Here is a 13,385-nt window from a genome sequence, read left to right as displayed (position 1 = left end):
ATTTGCTTAAGCTCAAACATTTCTACATGAGATTCTTGTTATTACCACTAGTTAAAATTTTATTCCTTTACCTAATCACCTGTCCAGCATCCAATTTCTTTCGGTTTGGATTATAATTAATGGTTAAAGTTCAAGAAGCTCACCCCGAAGTGTGGTCAGTGATAAATTGCTGGAATTCTATCTGCTGTTGCTATAAGGACTGGACAGACGTCAAGCCGCTGCTGTGAAGTCCTTGTAAGTCTGCCAGCCGTAAATTAAGGTTGGGAATTTAACCTGTGTGTTAAATGCTGGAGTTCAAGAACTGAACTGATGGTTAAAAGCTTTAAAACCTAAAAAGCAAAATAGTTGGGACTATTGTGTTAGTCATCCTGAGAGAGTTAAACTAAAGGAGCAAGTGAATTGCTGTTTGGTGCTGAATATGTCTATCAGAAAGTGCACCAATTAGATGAAGAAGGCGGATCACTGAACCGTGGGAGAATTGAACTTGCGATATAAGATAGAAGGGTTACGGTCTGGAGCTGAGTTTATCTGGAAATAACTGGAGGCCTGTACATTTCTGGATAACAAGGAGACTGAATCTTGCTGTAAGAGCTGTGTTGTTGGGTTTGAACATTTACATATTGTTGCATGAGAAGAAGAGTTGAAAATAATGCAAAAAGCTAAACAGGAGAACCAAACACAAGCCAGAAGGCTTTCTGTCCCAAACCCAGGCCTGGGTGAAGGGAAAATGCCTTCAGATTTGAATGAGACACTTGTTGCTATGAAACAGTTACTAGAAGCAAATTCTGGCACCTTGCAACAAGTAAGCCAAGATATACAATTTTTTTTTTTTTTTGCACATACTTTTTATTGAATTTTGACAACATCAAAAGACAAACACAAATAACACAAACACTCACAAACACACACTATAAGGACTTCCATCTCATCCTTGGAACAAGTGTTGTTATCAATAATCAAGATCTTGCCTAAAGGTTAAACATTCTCTCCCCAGTAGTTCATAAAACGTTATCTATTAATTATTATCAACACATCTACATTGGCCTGTATCTTCTATTCTCAAGATATACAAATATTGAATAAAAGATCATCAATATTGAGGAGACAGTGAAAAAATTAGCTGCTGATAATAAAGAATTTAAAAGAAGGGTGGAAAGTTTGGAGCAAGACTGGGGATCATTGAGAGAGGACAGGGAGAAACTATTAGATCAGATGGCTTTGCTGGAACTGAGACAAAAAGAGCGTTTTCTGAGGTTTAGAGGGATCCCAGAAAAAACTGGGCAAGATATTAAAAAAATGCTTAGGGAGGAACTTGCACTACTTTTGGGAATTCCAAGTGAAGAGATGGAGAAGCAGATAGATTCAGTTTTTCGCGTAAATTCTGCATATGCTACAGCAAACAAAGTACCCAGAGATTGTATGGTTCAATTTAACTCCAAATCGAACACAGAGCAGATATTGCAAGCACATTTCGCTAAAGTCCTTACCATTGAAGGCCAATAGGTAAAAGTTTTGAAAGAAATACCATCCAGGATCTTAAGGAAACGTAAGGATTACAAATTTTTAACAGATGCTTTAAACACCAATGGAATATGCTTCAGATGGGAAGTGCCTGAAGGGGTCTCCTTTTTTTACAAAGGGAAGAGGAATAGAATTACAGAGCTCCTCAAAGCGCAAGAATTTTGGTGTAAATACAAAAAAAGTTTAACCCAGTGCCTTCAACACATAATTCTAATTAGTCAAAATGGATTACAAAATACTCTCATGGAATGTCAATGGACTAAATAACAACTAAAAGGTTAAACATTTTCCATTTTCTTAAAAAACAAGTTTGGACATTATATGCTTACAGGAGACACATGTTAGAAAACAAGACAGAAAATATTTGGTTAATAAGGCCTTGGGGCAAGAATTTGTTTCCTCTGACAAGAAAAACAAAAGAGGTTTAGTACTCTATGTGAAGCAGCAATTTGAACCCAAGTTGATTTTTAAAGACAAAGAAGGTAGGGTGCTAGCTCTAGAAATTATAGTTTCTGGAGTCAAAACGGTGATAATTGGAATTTATGCACCCAATGAAAAAAAAGTAGAATTTTATAAATATTTAGAACAGAAGATGGCTGAATTATTGAATGCTAACTTAGTTCTAATGGGAGACATTAATGGGGTCGTCTCTACAACTTTAGATAGAAAATCTGATATGGCTGAAAGGAATTTAGAAGGCAGGTTACCAAAAGCCTTTTTTTATTTAGCAGAACATTTGTATGATTTGTTGAGAATTAAAAATTCAAATGCAAAGGAGTATACCTATTTTTCTGAAAGATATACATTCCACTCAAGGATAGACATGGTCTGGACATCTAAATCTATCACGCTGTGTATGAAAAGAATGGATATTTCATGTTGCCTGAATTCATCAACTTGGGTGTAAACCCACCAAACAGTGGCTTGGGTGAATTGTACGCGAAGGGTTTGAATGGATGAACTTAAAGCTTCTCTGCCAACCATTTTTCTGAACTGCCTAGAGCCTTTGGAGTCAGGCTGTATATAAATTTAATAAATAAATAAAAATAACCAGGATGTTTCCAGGTGGCAAGAGAGAGTCCTTTTGATTTTTACTTTGCCTCCTGGTCCTTGCAAAATCATTAGAGTGTTGGTGGTTGGGTGGGGGATGTGCCTTTATCTGGGTTCCTGAGGAGAAGATTAGTGAAGCTACTTCTCTTTACAAGAAGAGAGCAGTGTTCTCTCTAATTTTTTTCATCTGTGTGCGGAATGAGGTTTGTTCTGAGTGGCAGTATCAAGGCAATGTGTGCGCACGTGCATTCAGAATGGAGCCTTCCTGATTCAGCCTGAGTGAGATCAAAAATTAACTGAGTGGATATCAAAAAACGTGTGAGCACACATGCATGCCTTAGAGATAACACTGGATGGGGGTTAACTATTTCCCTTGTGAACGTCTCTTTGACCTGGGGTCTACTGCTAGCTTTCCTTTTCTTTTGAAAGAGAGGCTATGGGGATAATTCCCTACAGTTGCTTGTTATTCTGACCTTGGGTAGCATCGCCCCATATTTGTTTGTGCTAAGCAACCAAAGAAAAGTACAGGGTTCTGTGGGCTCCAGGAGTCAAAATCGACTCGACGGCACACTTTACCTTTACCTTTAAGCAGCCAAGTTTGCCAAATATGGGCATATGCAGAGTTCACAATCCCATGGGCTCAGGTATCCAAGATGGGAGGCTGTGGGCCCACAGCTCCAAATGACATAGAGGGGGTGCTGACTGCAGCCCCAAAATAAGTTGGTCTGGCAACAGTGACCATCCTACTCTAATGGGAGAAGAGAAGAAAGTGAGCCTAAGGAGCTCACCATGTAAAGGTCTAAACATGTTGCTTGATGCATTGTTCTTTAAGCTTTTTTATAAGCAATATATAAATGCCGAAAATTAAAGTGTGTTTGCCATCAATGATGCTAAACAGATTCTTTAAAAAAAAAACTTAGCCCCCAAATCTAAACATTTTCTTCCTATGTTAAACTACAGAAAAAGATCTGTATAAAAAAATTTCTGAAGTATTTTCCTCAACATGCCAGACTCTACTGTGTCTCAAAACCATCAAGTGATCTGGAAGCTTGTAGCCAAAACTGAAATGTTTATAAGCATTGGCCAATATACTGCACAGCGGTACATCAGCCTAGTAACGTTGCATTTGCGTAAATTCTGTTACACAAGAGTATGACCATTATCTCCAGTGGGCTTACTCCTGTGATATGTGCAAATGCAACATTACGAGGCTGACACACTGTTGCACATTATGTTAGCCATCATTTATATCCCACCCTTCTCTGCTGCTGGATGAAGACATCTCGCATGGGTTATCCTTCCCACGTGCTCTAGTAGGCGAGACTATGCTCATTAGACAACAAGTTTAAATAGCCTGGGAAGGAGAATGCCTCACAGTTCTTAAAGTCCTGCATCCAGCTCCAGGGGCAGCTTCTCTTTTCAGTCAAGCTTCTCTTTCATCTTTTGATCTACATTGCTACTAGTTTTCCTCCCTTTTTTCCTTGACTCCTTGCTATTACCTTTTCTTCTGCAAAAACAAAACAAAACCTTTACTCCCTTCCCCCTCCTTTCTCCCTTCCCCCTCCTCATGGAGCACCAGACCGGCAGGATTCACCATGTGCTGCTCCCTAAGGGGAAGAAGAGGACTTCTGTGTTTATTCCCAGCAAAAATGCCCAGCAGCAAGCAGTAGTGACCTGCACATTTGCTGCAGGCTCAGCAATGACCACTTGGTCCTTGCTGGTGTCCAACCTCAAGGGAAGAGGCTTAGACATGCTAGAAGGCCTCTCCGGCCCACTGCTTCTTCGGATTTCCACCAGATGCTGGCGTTGTCCATCAGTGCCAGCACCACCACCAACTTGGGGGCCTTCTCCACTGCTGCAGTGGCAAATGGACTGTTCCAGCAGGAGCACAAGGCCCCACCCTACACTCAACACAGGATGGCTTCTACTTCACCCAAGGTTCCTTTAGCAGCCGCTCCACCGCCTGCAGGCCAGCCGCTAGACCTCAGCCCTGGGCCAGACAAGCAGCTGAGGCCCCATGGAGATGCTGTTCCTCTGCCTCCCATAGCCCCAGTATATGCTGGCCATCCCGATGATGACACAGATGGCAGCCCAGCCACTCGTCATCCGCCTTTGCTCTCATGGCAGGACCAGAATTCTGAACCGTTGAGACCTGGGCCTTCATGCCCACCCCCTCCTACCGTTCCTAACCAACTGGCTCCTCCATCTACCCCAATGCCTGCTTTACCCTCTGAAGTAGCAGGTGCATGGCAGAACTGGTTTAAGGGCATTTTGGAGCAGTCCCTGGTGAAGCGCAATCCACCTAAGCCAGCTTTAAAAAGGGGTAGGCACAGGGACCACCCACCTTCATCCTGGTGGCGCAGAGCCCCTGGTGGCGCAGCGGTAAAACTGCCGCCCTGTAACCAGAAGGTTACAAGTTCGATCCTGACCAGGGGCTCAAGGTTGACTCAGCCTTCCATCCTTCCGAGGTTGGTAAAATGAGTACCCAGAATGTTGGGGGCAATATGCTAAATCATTGTAAACCGCTTAGAGAGCTCCGGCTATAGAGCGGTATATAACTGTTATTGCTATTGCTATTGCTATCCTCCTCATCTTCCTCAAGGTCACCTAAAAAGAGGGTGGGGGGAGTCTAAGCAGGATAAATCCAGAAGCCATAAGAAAAAGAAGGGGGACCGGGATTCACCATCCCATGCACCTGCTATTTCAAGGAATGAGTCCCCAGATTTCCACCCTAAAGGGCCTGATCTGAACCCACGAGACCCATGGCCCATCATTGTATTGGATACCCCCAGATGACCTTGAGGATCCCATTCCAGAGACAGAGGACTCACATGTAGGTCTAGGGAGAGACTCTAGGGACTCACTAGGGAGGAGGTTGAATGGTCAGATGATCAGACTTCACACTCACTCTAGGTCTCTACACCTTTTCCCACCAGATGATTTATCACAATTGTTTCACAAGATTATTAATACCCTGGGGGCTCCAACAGTTACAACATAGGAGCATGCTCCTCCGTCTAGGGAAGCACTGATGTTTCCTATGCCTAAACAGCATGACCTTTTTCGCTTCCTTGCTTGCTTCTCTGACTGTTAAATAGCAATGGGAAACCCCAGCTACAAATAGGAAACCCACACCTCTTGTGAACAAGTTTTATAACCTAAACCAAGAGGCCACAAACATGTTTCAGGTTCCTCCCACAAACATGTTCCAGGGTGCCCCCGTAGTGGCCTTGCCTTCAAGAGCCATACTACCTTGGGATGGTGACACCTCCCTCAGAGACCCTAACGAGAAAAGGATTGAGTCAACCCTTAAGAAGGACCATGAAGCGGCTTCTCTATCTGTGCAAGCCTCCACTGTGGCTTCTACTGTATCATGGGCATCCCTGCTATAGGTGGATGAATTCATTCAGTCTCCTTCTATAGATACCACCTGCCAGAGGCAAATACTTTTGAAAATACAGAAAGCACAGGCCTTTATTGCAGATGCATTGGATTCCATTCACTTTTCTTCACGCTGCACGGCTTCTATAGTGGTGGCGCATAGGAGTCTGACTGAAGCACTTGCAAGTAGCTTCTGCATCACACACCAACCTCACTGCTGTTCCTTATACTGCAACTAAACGTTTTGGTGATATGGCACTTCAGGAGGTTCTGGTGGAGACAAAAGATAAACACTTGCAAGGTTGACAGGTGAAAACTGCAAAGGCCCTTCCATCCCTTTTCAATCCTTTCATCCCAATTTTAGACCTCAGAACAGACACTCCAGGGGCCACCGTCCTCTCTTGAATAGACCACAAAGCAACTTCAACAGACCACAGAACCAGTCACATCAAGCCTTCATGGCACAATCCAAAGCAAGACAACCCTCATTACTTAAAGCCACAAGGCATGGGAGGCCAGGAGTTTTTCCACGCCTGGAAAGCCAACATCACAGACCAATGGGTCTTCAACACCACCTCACATGGCTACAAAATAGAGCCCACTTCAATGCCCCACAACTGATTCCTCTCACCCCACCCCCACCGCCTCACTCTGGCTCACCTTCCAAACATGCTGGTATGTCAGACGCAGTTCACTATTTCATCTCCATCAATGCATTTGAAGTGGTTCCTCTTCATCAAAGGAGTTTACTCAATTTTGTTCACTGTGCCAAAAAGGGATGAATCCCTTCAGGCAGTACTGAGCGAAGTTCCTCAACACATTTGTACAGTGCAGAAAGTTCCAGATGGAGACCCTGAAATCCATTACAAAGGCCTTACATCACTCTGACTTCCTCACCTCCTTGGACCTGAAGGAAGCGTACCAACATGTACCAATCCATTTCACAAGCCGTGCCTTTCTATGCTTAAAATACTACAGCCTTCATTACCAGTACAAGGTGTTGCCATGTCACCTATCCTCAGCCCCCAGAATCTTCACAAAGATCCTGGTCCCCCTGGTGGCCCACCTTTGGCTGAAGGATATTCGGGTCTTTGCCTTTTTGGATGACCTCCTGATTCAGTCCCCATCCAGTCCAACCATGAGGTCAAATGTGAAAACAACCCTTCAGTTGCTATCCAACCATAGATTCCTGGTCAACCAGAACAAAAGCCAACTCTATTTCTCCAACCAGATTTGCCATCTAGGTGTAATAGACACTTCCAGGGATCTTCTCATTCTACCTCTGGACCATATCCACAACATTGTCCAGCTGATCCACAAGGTGGCTGCCTTACCTACAGTGCCACTCCTCACTCTGGCCAGACTTTTAGACCAGATAGTGGCTTCCCTGCCAGTGGGCCCGTTTCCACCTGCGCCCACTCCAGTAGTTTCTCCTACCATATCAGAATGACATTGCAGGTCAGAGACTCACTAAGGTCAAGCTTCTGCCACATGTGGTCCACTCTTTCTGCTGGTGGACTCAATCACCTAGTCTTTCCCATGGCCAGAACTTCCTGGACAATCCCAGCATGATACTTGTGACAAATGTGAGTCTCTTTGGCATACTGTCTACAGCATTCAGTGCAGAGAAAGTGGACATCACAAGAGCAAACACACAGCATAAATTAGTTGGAGCTAAGGGCCATTCGCCTAGCCCTACAATTGTTCCAGTAGATACTACAGAATTGGCATGTTCTGGTCTGGACTGACAACATAACCGCAAAAGTACATGTGAACCAACAAGGGGGCACCAGATTCAAGTCCCTTCATCAGGAAGCATCGTTCTTATTCCATTGGGCAGAATCTCACCTAGCCTCGCTATCATTACATCACATCAGTGGGGTCCTCAACTTCTGAGCAGATTGGCTCAGCAGAAAGGAGATCCAACTGGCAGAATGGAGGATCAGCTCTCACGCCTTTGCCATGCTGACTTAAGCCCTGGGCATTTCACAGGTGGACCTCTTCGCCTCCCAAGTCAGTAGTGCATTCTCTCGCTTTCCATGTGAGGGCACAGAAGCAGTGGACACCCTCTCAGCTCCATGGCCTCCAGTCCTACTGTACACATTTCAGCCAACTGAGCCACAGGATTCGGATCCTCCAAGTTCAAGTACTGCTTGTGGCACCACACTGGCCTTGAAGGTGGAAGGAAATCCTACACCTGGTGGTGGAGGGACCATGGTTCCTTCCAGGGACTACGGACCTGCTTCACCAAGGCCCCATCCTTCACCCTGACCCAGCGTGGTTCAAGCTTGCTGCTTGGTGACTGAATGGAACATCCTGAGCCACCATGGATACACTCCCAAAGTCATGGACACTATTCTTGCTTCCAGGCAGGTGTCTACTAACTGCATTTATCAATCCACATGGTGGGCTTTTCTTTGGTGATATAGGTATAATGCTTTTTCAGGAGACTGTGGTCTGCCAGAACTCTTCCATTTTCTTCAAGAGGGCCTTGAGAAGGGTTTTGGAGTGAATACGCTCAAACGACAGGCAGCTTTGATGACCAGTCTCCTCTCTGTCTCTTCAAAAGGGCTACAGTCACATCTGCATCTCAGATATTTTCTAAAAGGCGCCTCTCTGCTTTCTCTGCCAACAACTCACAAATTTCCTTCATGGGATTTCCACAAAAGTCCTCCATGTACTAAACAAACCTTCATTTGATCCCATTAGATACAGTCCCATTAGAAACTCTGCTTCTCTCTTTCAAACCTGCTTTACTGGTGGCCATCACATCAGTCAGACATGTATCAAAATTACATGCATTATCTGCTGATCCTAACTTTGGCATTTTTTCACCTGACTCAGTGCTCCTGATTCTGGACACCTCTTTTCTGCCTAAAATGGCCTCTGTTTTTCACTGATCTCAGGACATAGTCCTCCCTTCATTCTGTCCTAAGCCTCAACACCCTAAGGAGAAAGACTGGCACAAGCTTGATGTCCGTCACCGCCTGAAGGGTTACCTCTCCCATGTGGCTGCCTTCCGCTCCCCGGATGCCTTGTTTGTTTCTTTTATACCTGCCTCAGTGGGGCAGAAAATATCCTCAGCTACTGCCACCAGTCAGATCAAGGTGTGTATATCCCCCTGGCATACAAAGTACAAAATCTGTGGACACCACTGAACATATTACGGTACACTTTACCAGATCCGTAGCAACGTCAGAGGCCTTCTCAACAAACCACCAGCAGAAATCTGCAACTACTTGGTCATCTCCATCCACATTTACATATCACTACAAACCCTACTTCCATCGCTCTTCCCAAGCAGCCTTGGGCAGACAAGTATTCCAACATGTTCTTCCACCCCAGTAGATGCAGACGCTCTCACCCAGGGTTCTTAGCTGTGGCATATCCCACATGAGATCTCACCCAGTAGCAGAGAAAGGAGCATTGGTTGCTTACCGTGAAAGCTGCTTCTTGCTGCTGGATTCGAGGAGATTTTGACCCACTCATTCAGGCTTCTGCATCTACTGGACGTGTCTTTTCTCTTACTTTCTTCTGTACCTTAGACTTGGCTATTACAAACTAGGAGGAGTTCTCCTTCCCAGGCTATTTAAGCTTTTTATCTAATTAGAATAGTCTTGCCTACTGGAGCACTTGGGAATGATAGCCCACGTGAGATGTCCTCAAATGCAGCCGCAAGAAGAAACTTTCACAGTGAGTAAACAATGCTCCTTTCTGCTTTAATATGAGGTGCTTAGGCAGTTCTTGGCTATCAACATAACAAAAACATAAACCAAACCAAACTCAAATTAAGCAATGTATGAGTGCAATGCTGATTATTTTTGTAAGTAAATGAGTTTTGCAGATTAGAAATCCTTGGGATATTAGTTCTGTGTTCAATTTATTTTTTTGTTGTTTGGTTCTAGTTTGGAGGTGATTCTTCAGTTTCAAGTATGACATCCATGAATTCTGAACTTCATGAAAACCACAGTAACCTCAGCCACTCCTTGGAGTCTTCCCCTTTGGTCCATTCTGTTTTCTCATTATGGGGCCAGGAATCTGATGCTTACAGGGTAAGGTAGAAAGGACAGCTATGAGGTTTTTTTCTTCTGGAAAGAGCATCATGGCGCTTAATGTTCAGGAATAGTCTTTTAAAACAGAAATACATGACAAACAGTATGTATACCAATAGAGCTAATAATTCTGATTGGCCTCATAATACTTCATTGTCCAGGAATTTAGAATAAGGTTCTTTATGGGGCAGGTCTGTCTTTCCCTTTCTCCCAATACAGTGTGCTATCTGATTTTCTTTTATCTCATTTTCTGAAGAGTTTATTCCCATAGCTAGCAACTTGCTTCTTGATAAGGTATATTTTATCTTTGATCAGGACAAGCAGAACATTCTGTGGCCTAAAAGATCAGATTGTGTACATTCATATCCAGTTATCCCTTCTTCAGAGGAATTACCAACATATTTCCTTCATCCAGAAAATAGAGGACAAAGGTGAGTGTTGATTATTTAGAAAAGTAGAATTTACATTGCAATCTCATTAACATTTAGTTAGGAATAAGTTAGTGAATTCAATGGAACCACAGTTGAGAGGAATGAGAGTTGAGAGGAATGAGAGTGAGCCTCTGGCTCAAGTGCTCCCCCACTCCCCCTGTGTGCAAGGCTTAATACATTGCTCCCTGGTCTGATCACATCATCAGTTGCTGTTAGCAGGGCCTCCATACTAGGACTGCCAAAATTGTGCGACCTGAAAAATAGCAAGAAACATTTATTCTATAGGAATTTGACTATGATTGGTCTGGTTGCTTTAAATGTACATTCCCGAAGTCTGAATCATGTGCCTATACTTGTATGTTGGGTTTGTTTTTTTATTTGTTTTTTTGTTAGGATCCATTCAATACTCAGCAGCCCAGGAGAGGACCATGCACAAACAGAAGTCTATGAGCCAGATTGTTCTTCCACTACTGATGCCCATAACAGTGACTCTTTCTACTTATTGATTAAAAAACTAGACAATCATCTGGATCTGAAAGAAAATATGCCAGATGATCATGCGAAACAAGTAAGTGATTATTGTTTCAAGATTAACTTTCTGTTGTCTTCTATCATGTGACTTCCAGATTTGACAAGTTGCTGAAACCAAGAATAACACCAAATATGAGCATCACTGAGCCTTTAAGAAAGGAAGCCATTACAATTTTAAAAAAATTATAGTTCACCTATCTCTAAAGCACTCAAGGCAGCACTCTCTTGTGCACTATAGAAATAACCATACTGACCTTCCTCATGGGATCTTCAGGATTATAAGAATGTCTGTTATATATTTTGAACAGTAATTCCAAAATGGCATATCGCCCAAGAAAAGCAGATCTTTCTCAGATTCCAATTTACTATGTTTTAAATTTGCTACGTATCAATATAACATGAATAATATTTGAAGCTGAAATCCTACAAATGTTGACTTTCCCCAGTCAACAACAGGCCTCACCTACTAGTATATGTTTAGATGAAGCACTTTAGGTAGTTCAAGTGCTATATAAATGTTTATTATGCCCTTCCCCTCTATAAGCAAGCAGTAATAGCTTTTGCTAAAGCAAGTCATTTTTCTTGGTAGGTTGAACTTCTTAGCTAGGTACACAGTTTCTTTCAAGGAGACTAGATCTATCACTAGATACTAATCATGATAGCTGAGTGAACTTCTAGCAGAGTTCTACAAATACACTTACCAGATGAGCTGGTAATGAGCAGCTACCATGAATTTAATTCCGGCAAGCAGACGTCTCAAAAATAGTCTCTGTCGCCTTTTGAGATGCTTTTTGAGTTTTGACTTGAACCTTTCTTTGTCCAACCTCTGCTAACAAATGTTGACCTTTCTACAGCTAAATAAAGGCTTGACTGATTCTGGCCCAGCTTTTTAGTCATCAACCCAAGTTCTGCCAATATAACCTGTATATGTTTTGTATTTCTTGATTTTTACTCTCAGAGGTTTGCTTCATTACCAAGTTTATGAAATTGACATGGCAGTCTTGATTGATTTTCTAAAAGATGACAAAGGTTTGTTTGTTTTTTAAATCACAAATTAAAAACTCAGTGACATGATGCACAGAATACCAGCACTGGAATGCTCCATTCTGGGGCTGCTGCAGACTCATCAGACAGTCCTGATGCTGTTCAGAATGAACAGTTGCACAAGCAGAGCTACCGCAATTACTCCCATTGTGGCAAATGAGAGTAATTGCCGCAGCACTGCTTGTTCAACCGCTCTTCTGAACAGTGTCAGGACTGTCGGATGAGTCTGCAGCAGCCCCAGAATGGAGCGTTGCAGCACCAGAAAGTGGTGCTTATATGTTGAAAGTTGTAGCAAGATTGCCAGGACCAAAGCAAACTGTAAAAATTCAAAACTGCTATGTTAATTGGAATATCCAGTCCAGCCCTTCTGCATTAGATACTTTATAATCTGGAAGTGATCCGTTGTCACCATGAGAAATGGGTTACTGTGCCTGCCTTCCAGGTGGATTAATTAGCTCCCCTCTGGCGCCCCTCCCTGCTGTGCACATGCTCAGTGCTTTCCTTTTCCCAGCAGTCGGGCGCCATTTTGATTCAGTTTCTTTTCGTCTCAGTTTAGATACTTTCTGTGTTTTCCAGATCTTATACTCTCGTGTCAACAATCAATCTATTACACAGGAGCAAATAGGATCATTCATTCATCATGCCATAGTAAAGGTGAGCCAAACACTGGTGACCGCAATGTGTGCTTTTCCTGCTGGTGTAGGAGGTCACCCATAGTGGGTTATCCCACGTGCTTCAGAAGGCAGGAATATGTAAATGTGAGAACTTTTAAGAGGCCTCTATGGACGGTTCCATCCAGTTCATTTCTTCCCTTCGCTCCAGTTAGCACCTATTTCACTGTTTTGCTTCATAAAGTTTAAGTAAAGTTGTGCTGTTGTGTCAGTGTCGACTCCTGGCAACCACAGAGCCATGTGGGTTTTTTTGGTAGAATACAGGAGGGGTTTACCATTGCCATCTCCCATGCAGTATGAGATGATGCCTTTCAGCATCTTCCTGTATCACTGCTGCCTGATATAGTTTTTTCCTATAGTCTGGGAAACATACCAGCAGGCATTCGAATCAGCAACGTCTTGCTCCCTAGGCAAGTTGCTTCCCTGCTGCACCATGGCCTACTATTTCTCTGGACAGAACTTCTCTTCTGCTTTTCCCACTGTTTCACTTCCATCTTGCCTTTCTTTGGTGATTCTCTTTTTTTTACCCTAAAAAAAGAAAGAATATTTTTGTATCTTTTAGCCTTCTCCTTCCTTCCTCCCTCCCCCCGCCTCACCACACCCTGTCTTCACCCTATAGCTGCGAAGCAGGGAAGGACCAAAGTTCTAGCCTTCAGGTCTAAGAGGGCAAAGGTTCTCTACCTGCCAAAAATGTGCCATACGAA

General features: G+C 43.3%; 1 protein-coding gene across 1 annotated transcript in view; it reads left to right on the top strand.

Moving 5' to 3' along the window:
- TTC17 (tetratricopeptide repeat domain 17) overlaps window positions 1-13,385 on the top strand; it is a 120,033-nt gene that overhangs the window by 39,982 nt on the left and 66,666 nt on the right. Inside the window, exons 11-14 of the mRNA XM_053259906.1 lie at window positions 9,858-10,004; window positions 10,320-10,435; window positions 10,829-11,003; window positions 12,587-12,664. Coding sequence (XP_053115881.1) covers window positions 9,858-10,004; window positions 10,320-10,435; window positions 10,829-11,003; window positions 12,587-12,664 — 516 coding nt within the window. The remainder of the gene's footprint in view (window positions 1-9,857; window positions 10,005-10,319; window positions 10,436-10,828; window positions 11,004-12,586; window positions 12,665-13,385) is intronic.

The sequence above is a fragment of the Hemicordylus capensis genome, chromosome 1, assembly GCF_027244095.1.
Source record: "Hemicordylus capensis ecotype Gifberg chromosome 1, rHemCap1.1.pri, whole genome shotgun sequence".
NCBI lineage: Eukaryota > Metazoa > Chordata > Lepidosauria > Squamata > Cordylidae > Hemicordylus > Hemicordylus capensis.
The sequence above is the reverse complement of the archived record's forward strand: the minus strand, read 5'-3'. Positions and strand labels throughout refer to the sequence as shown.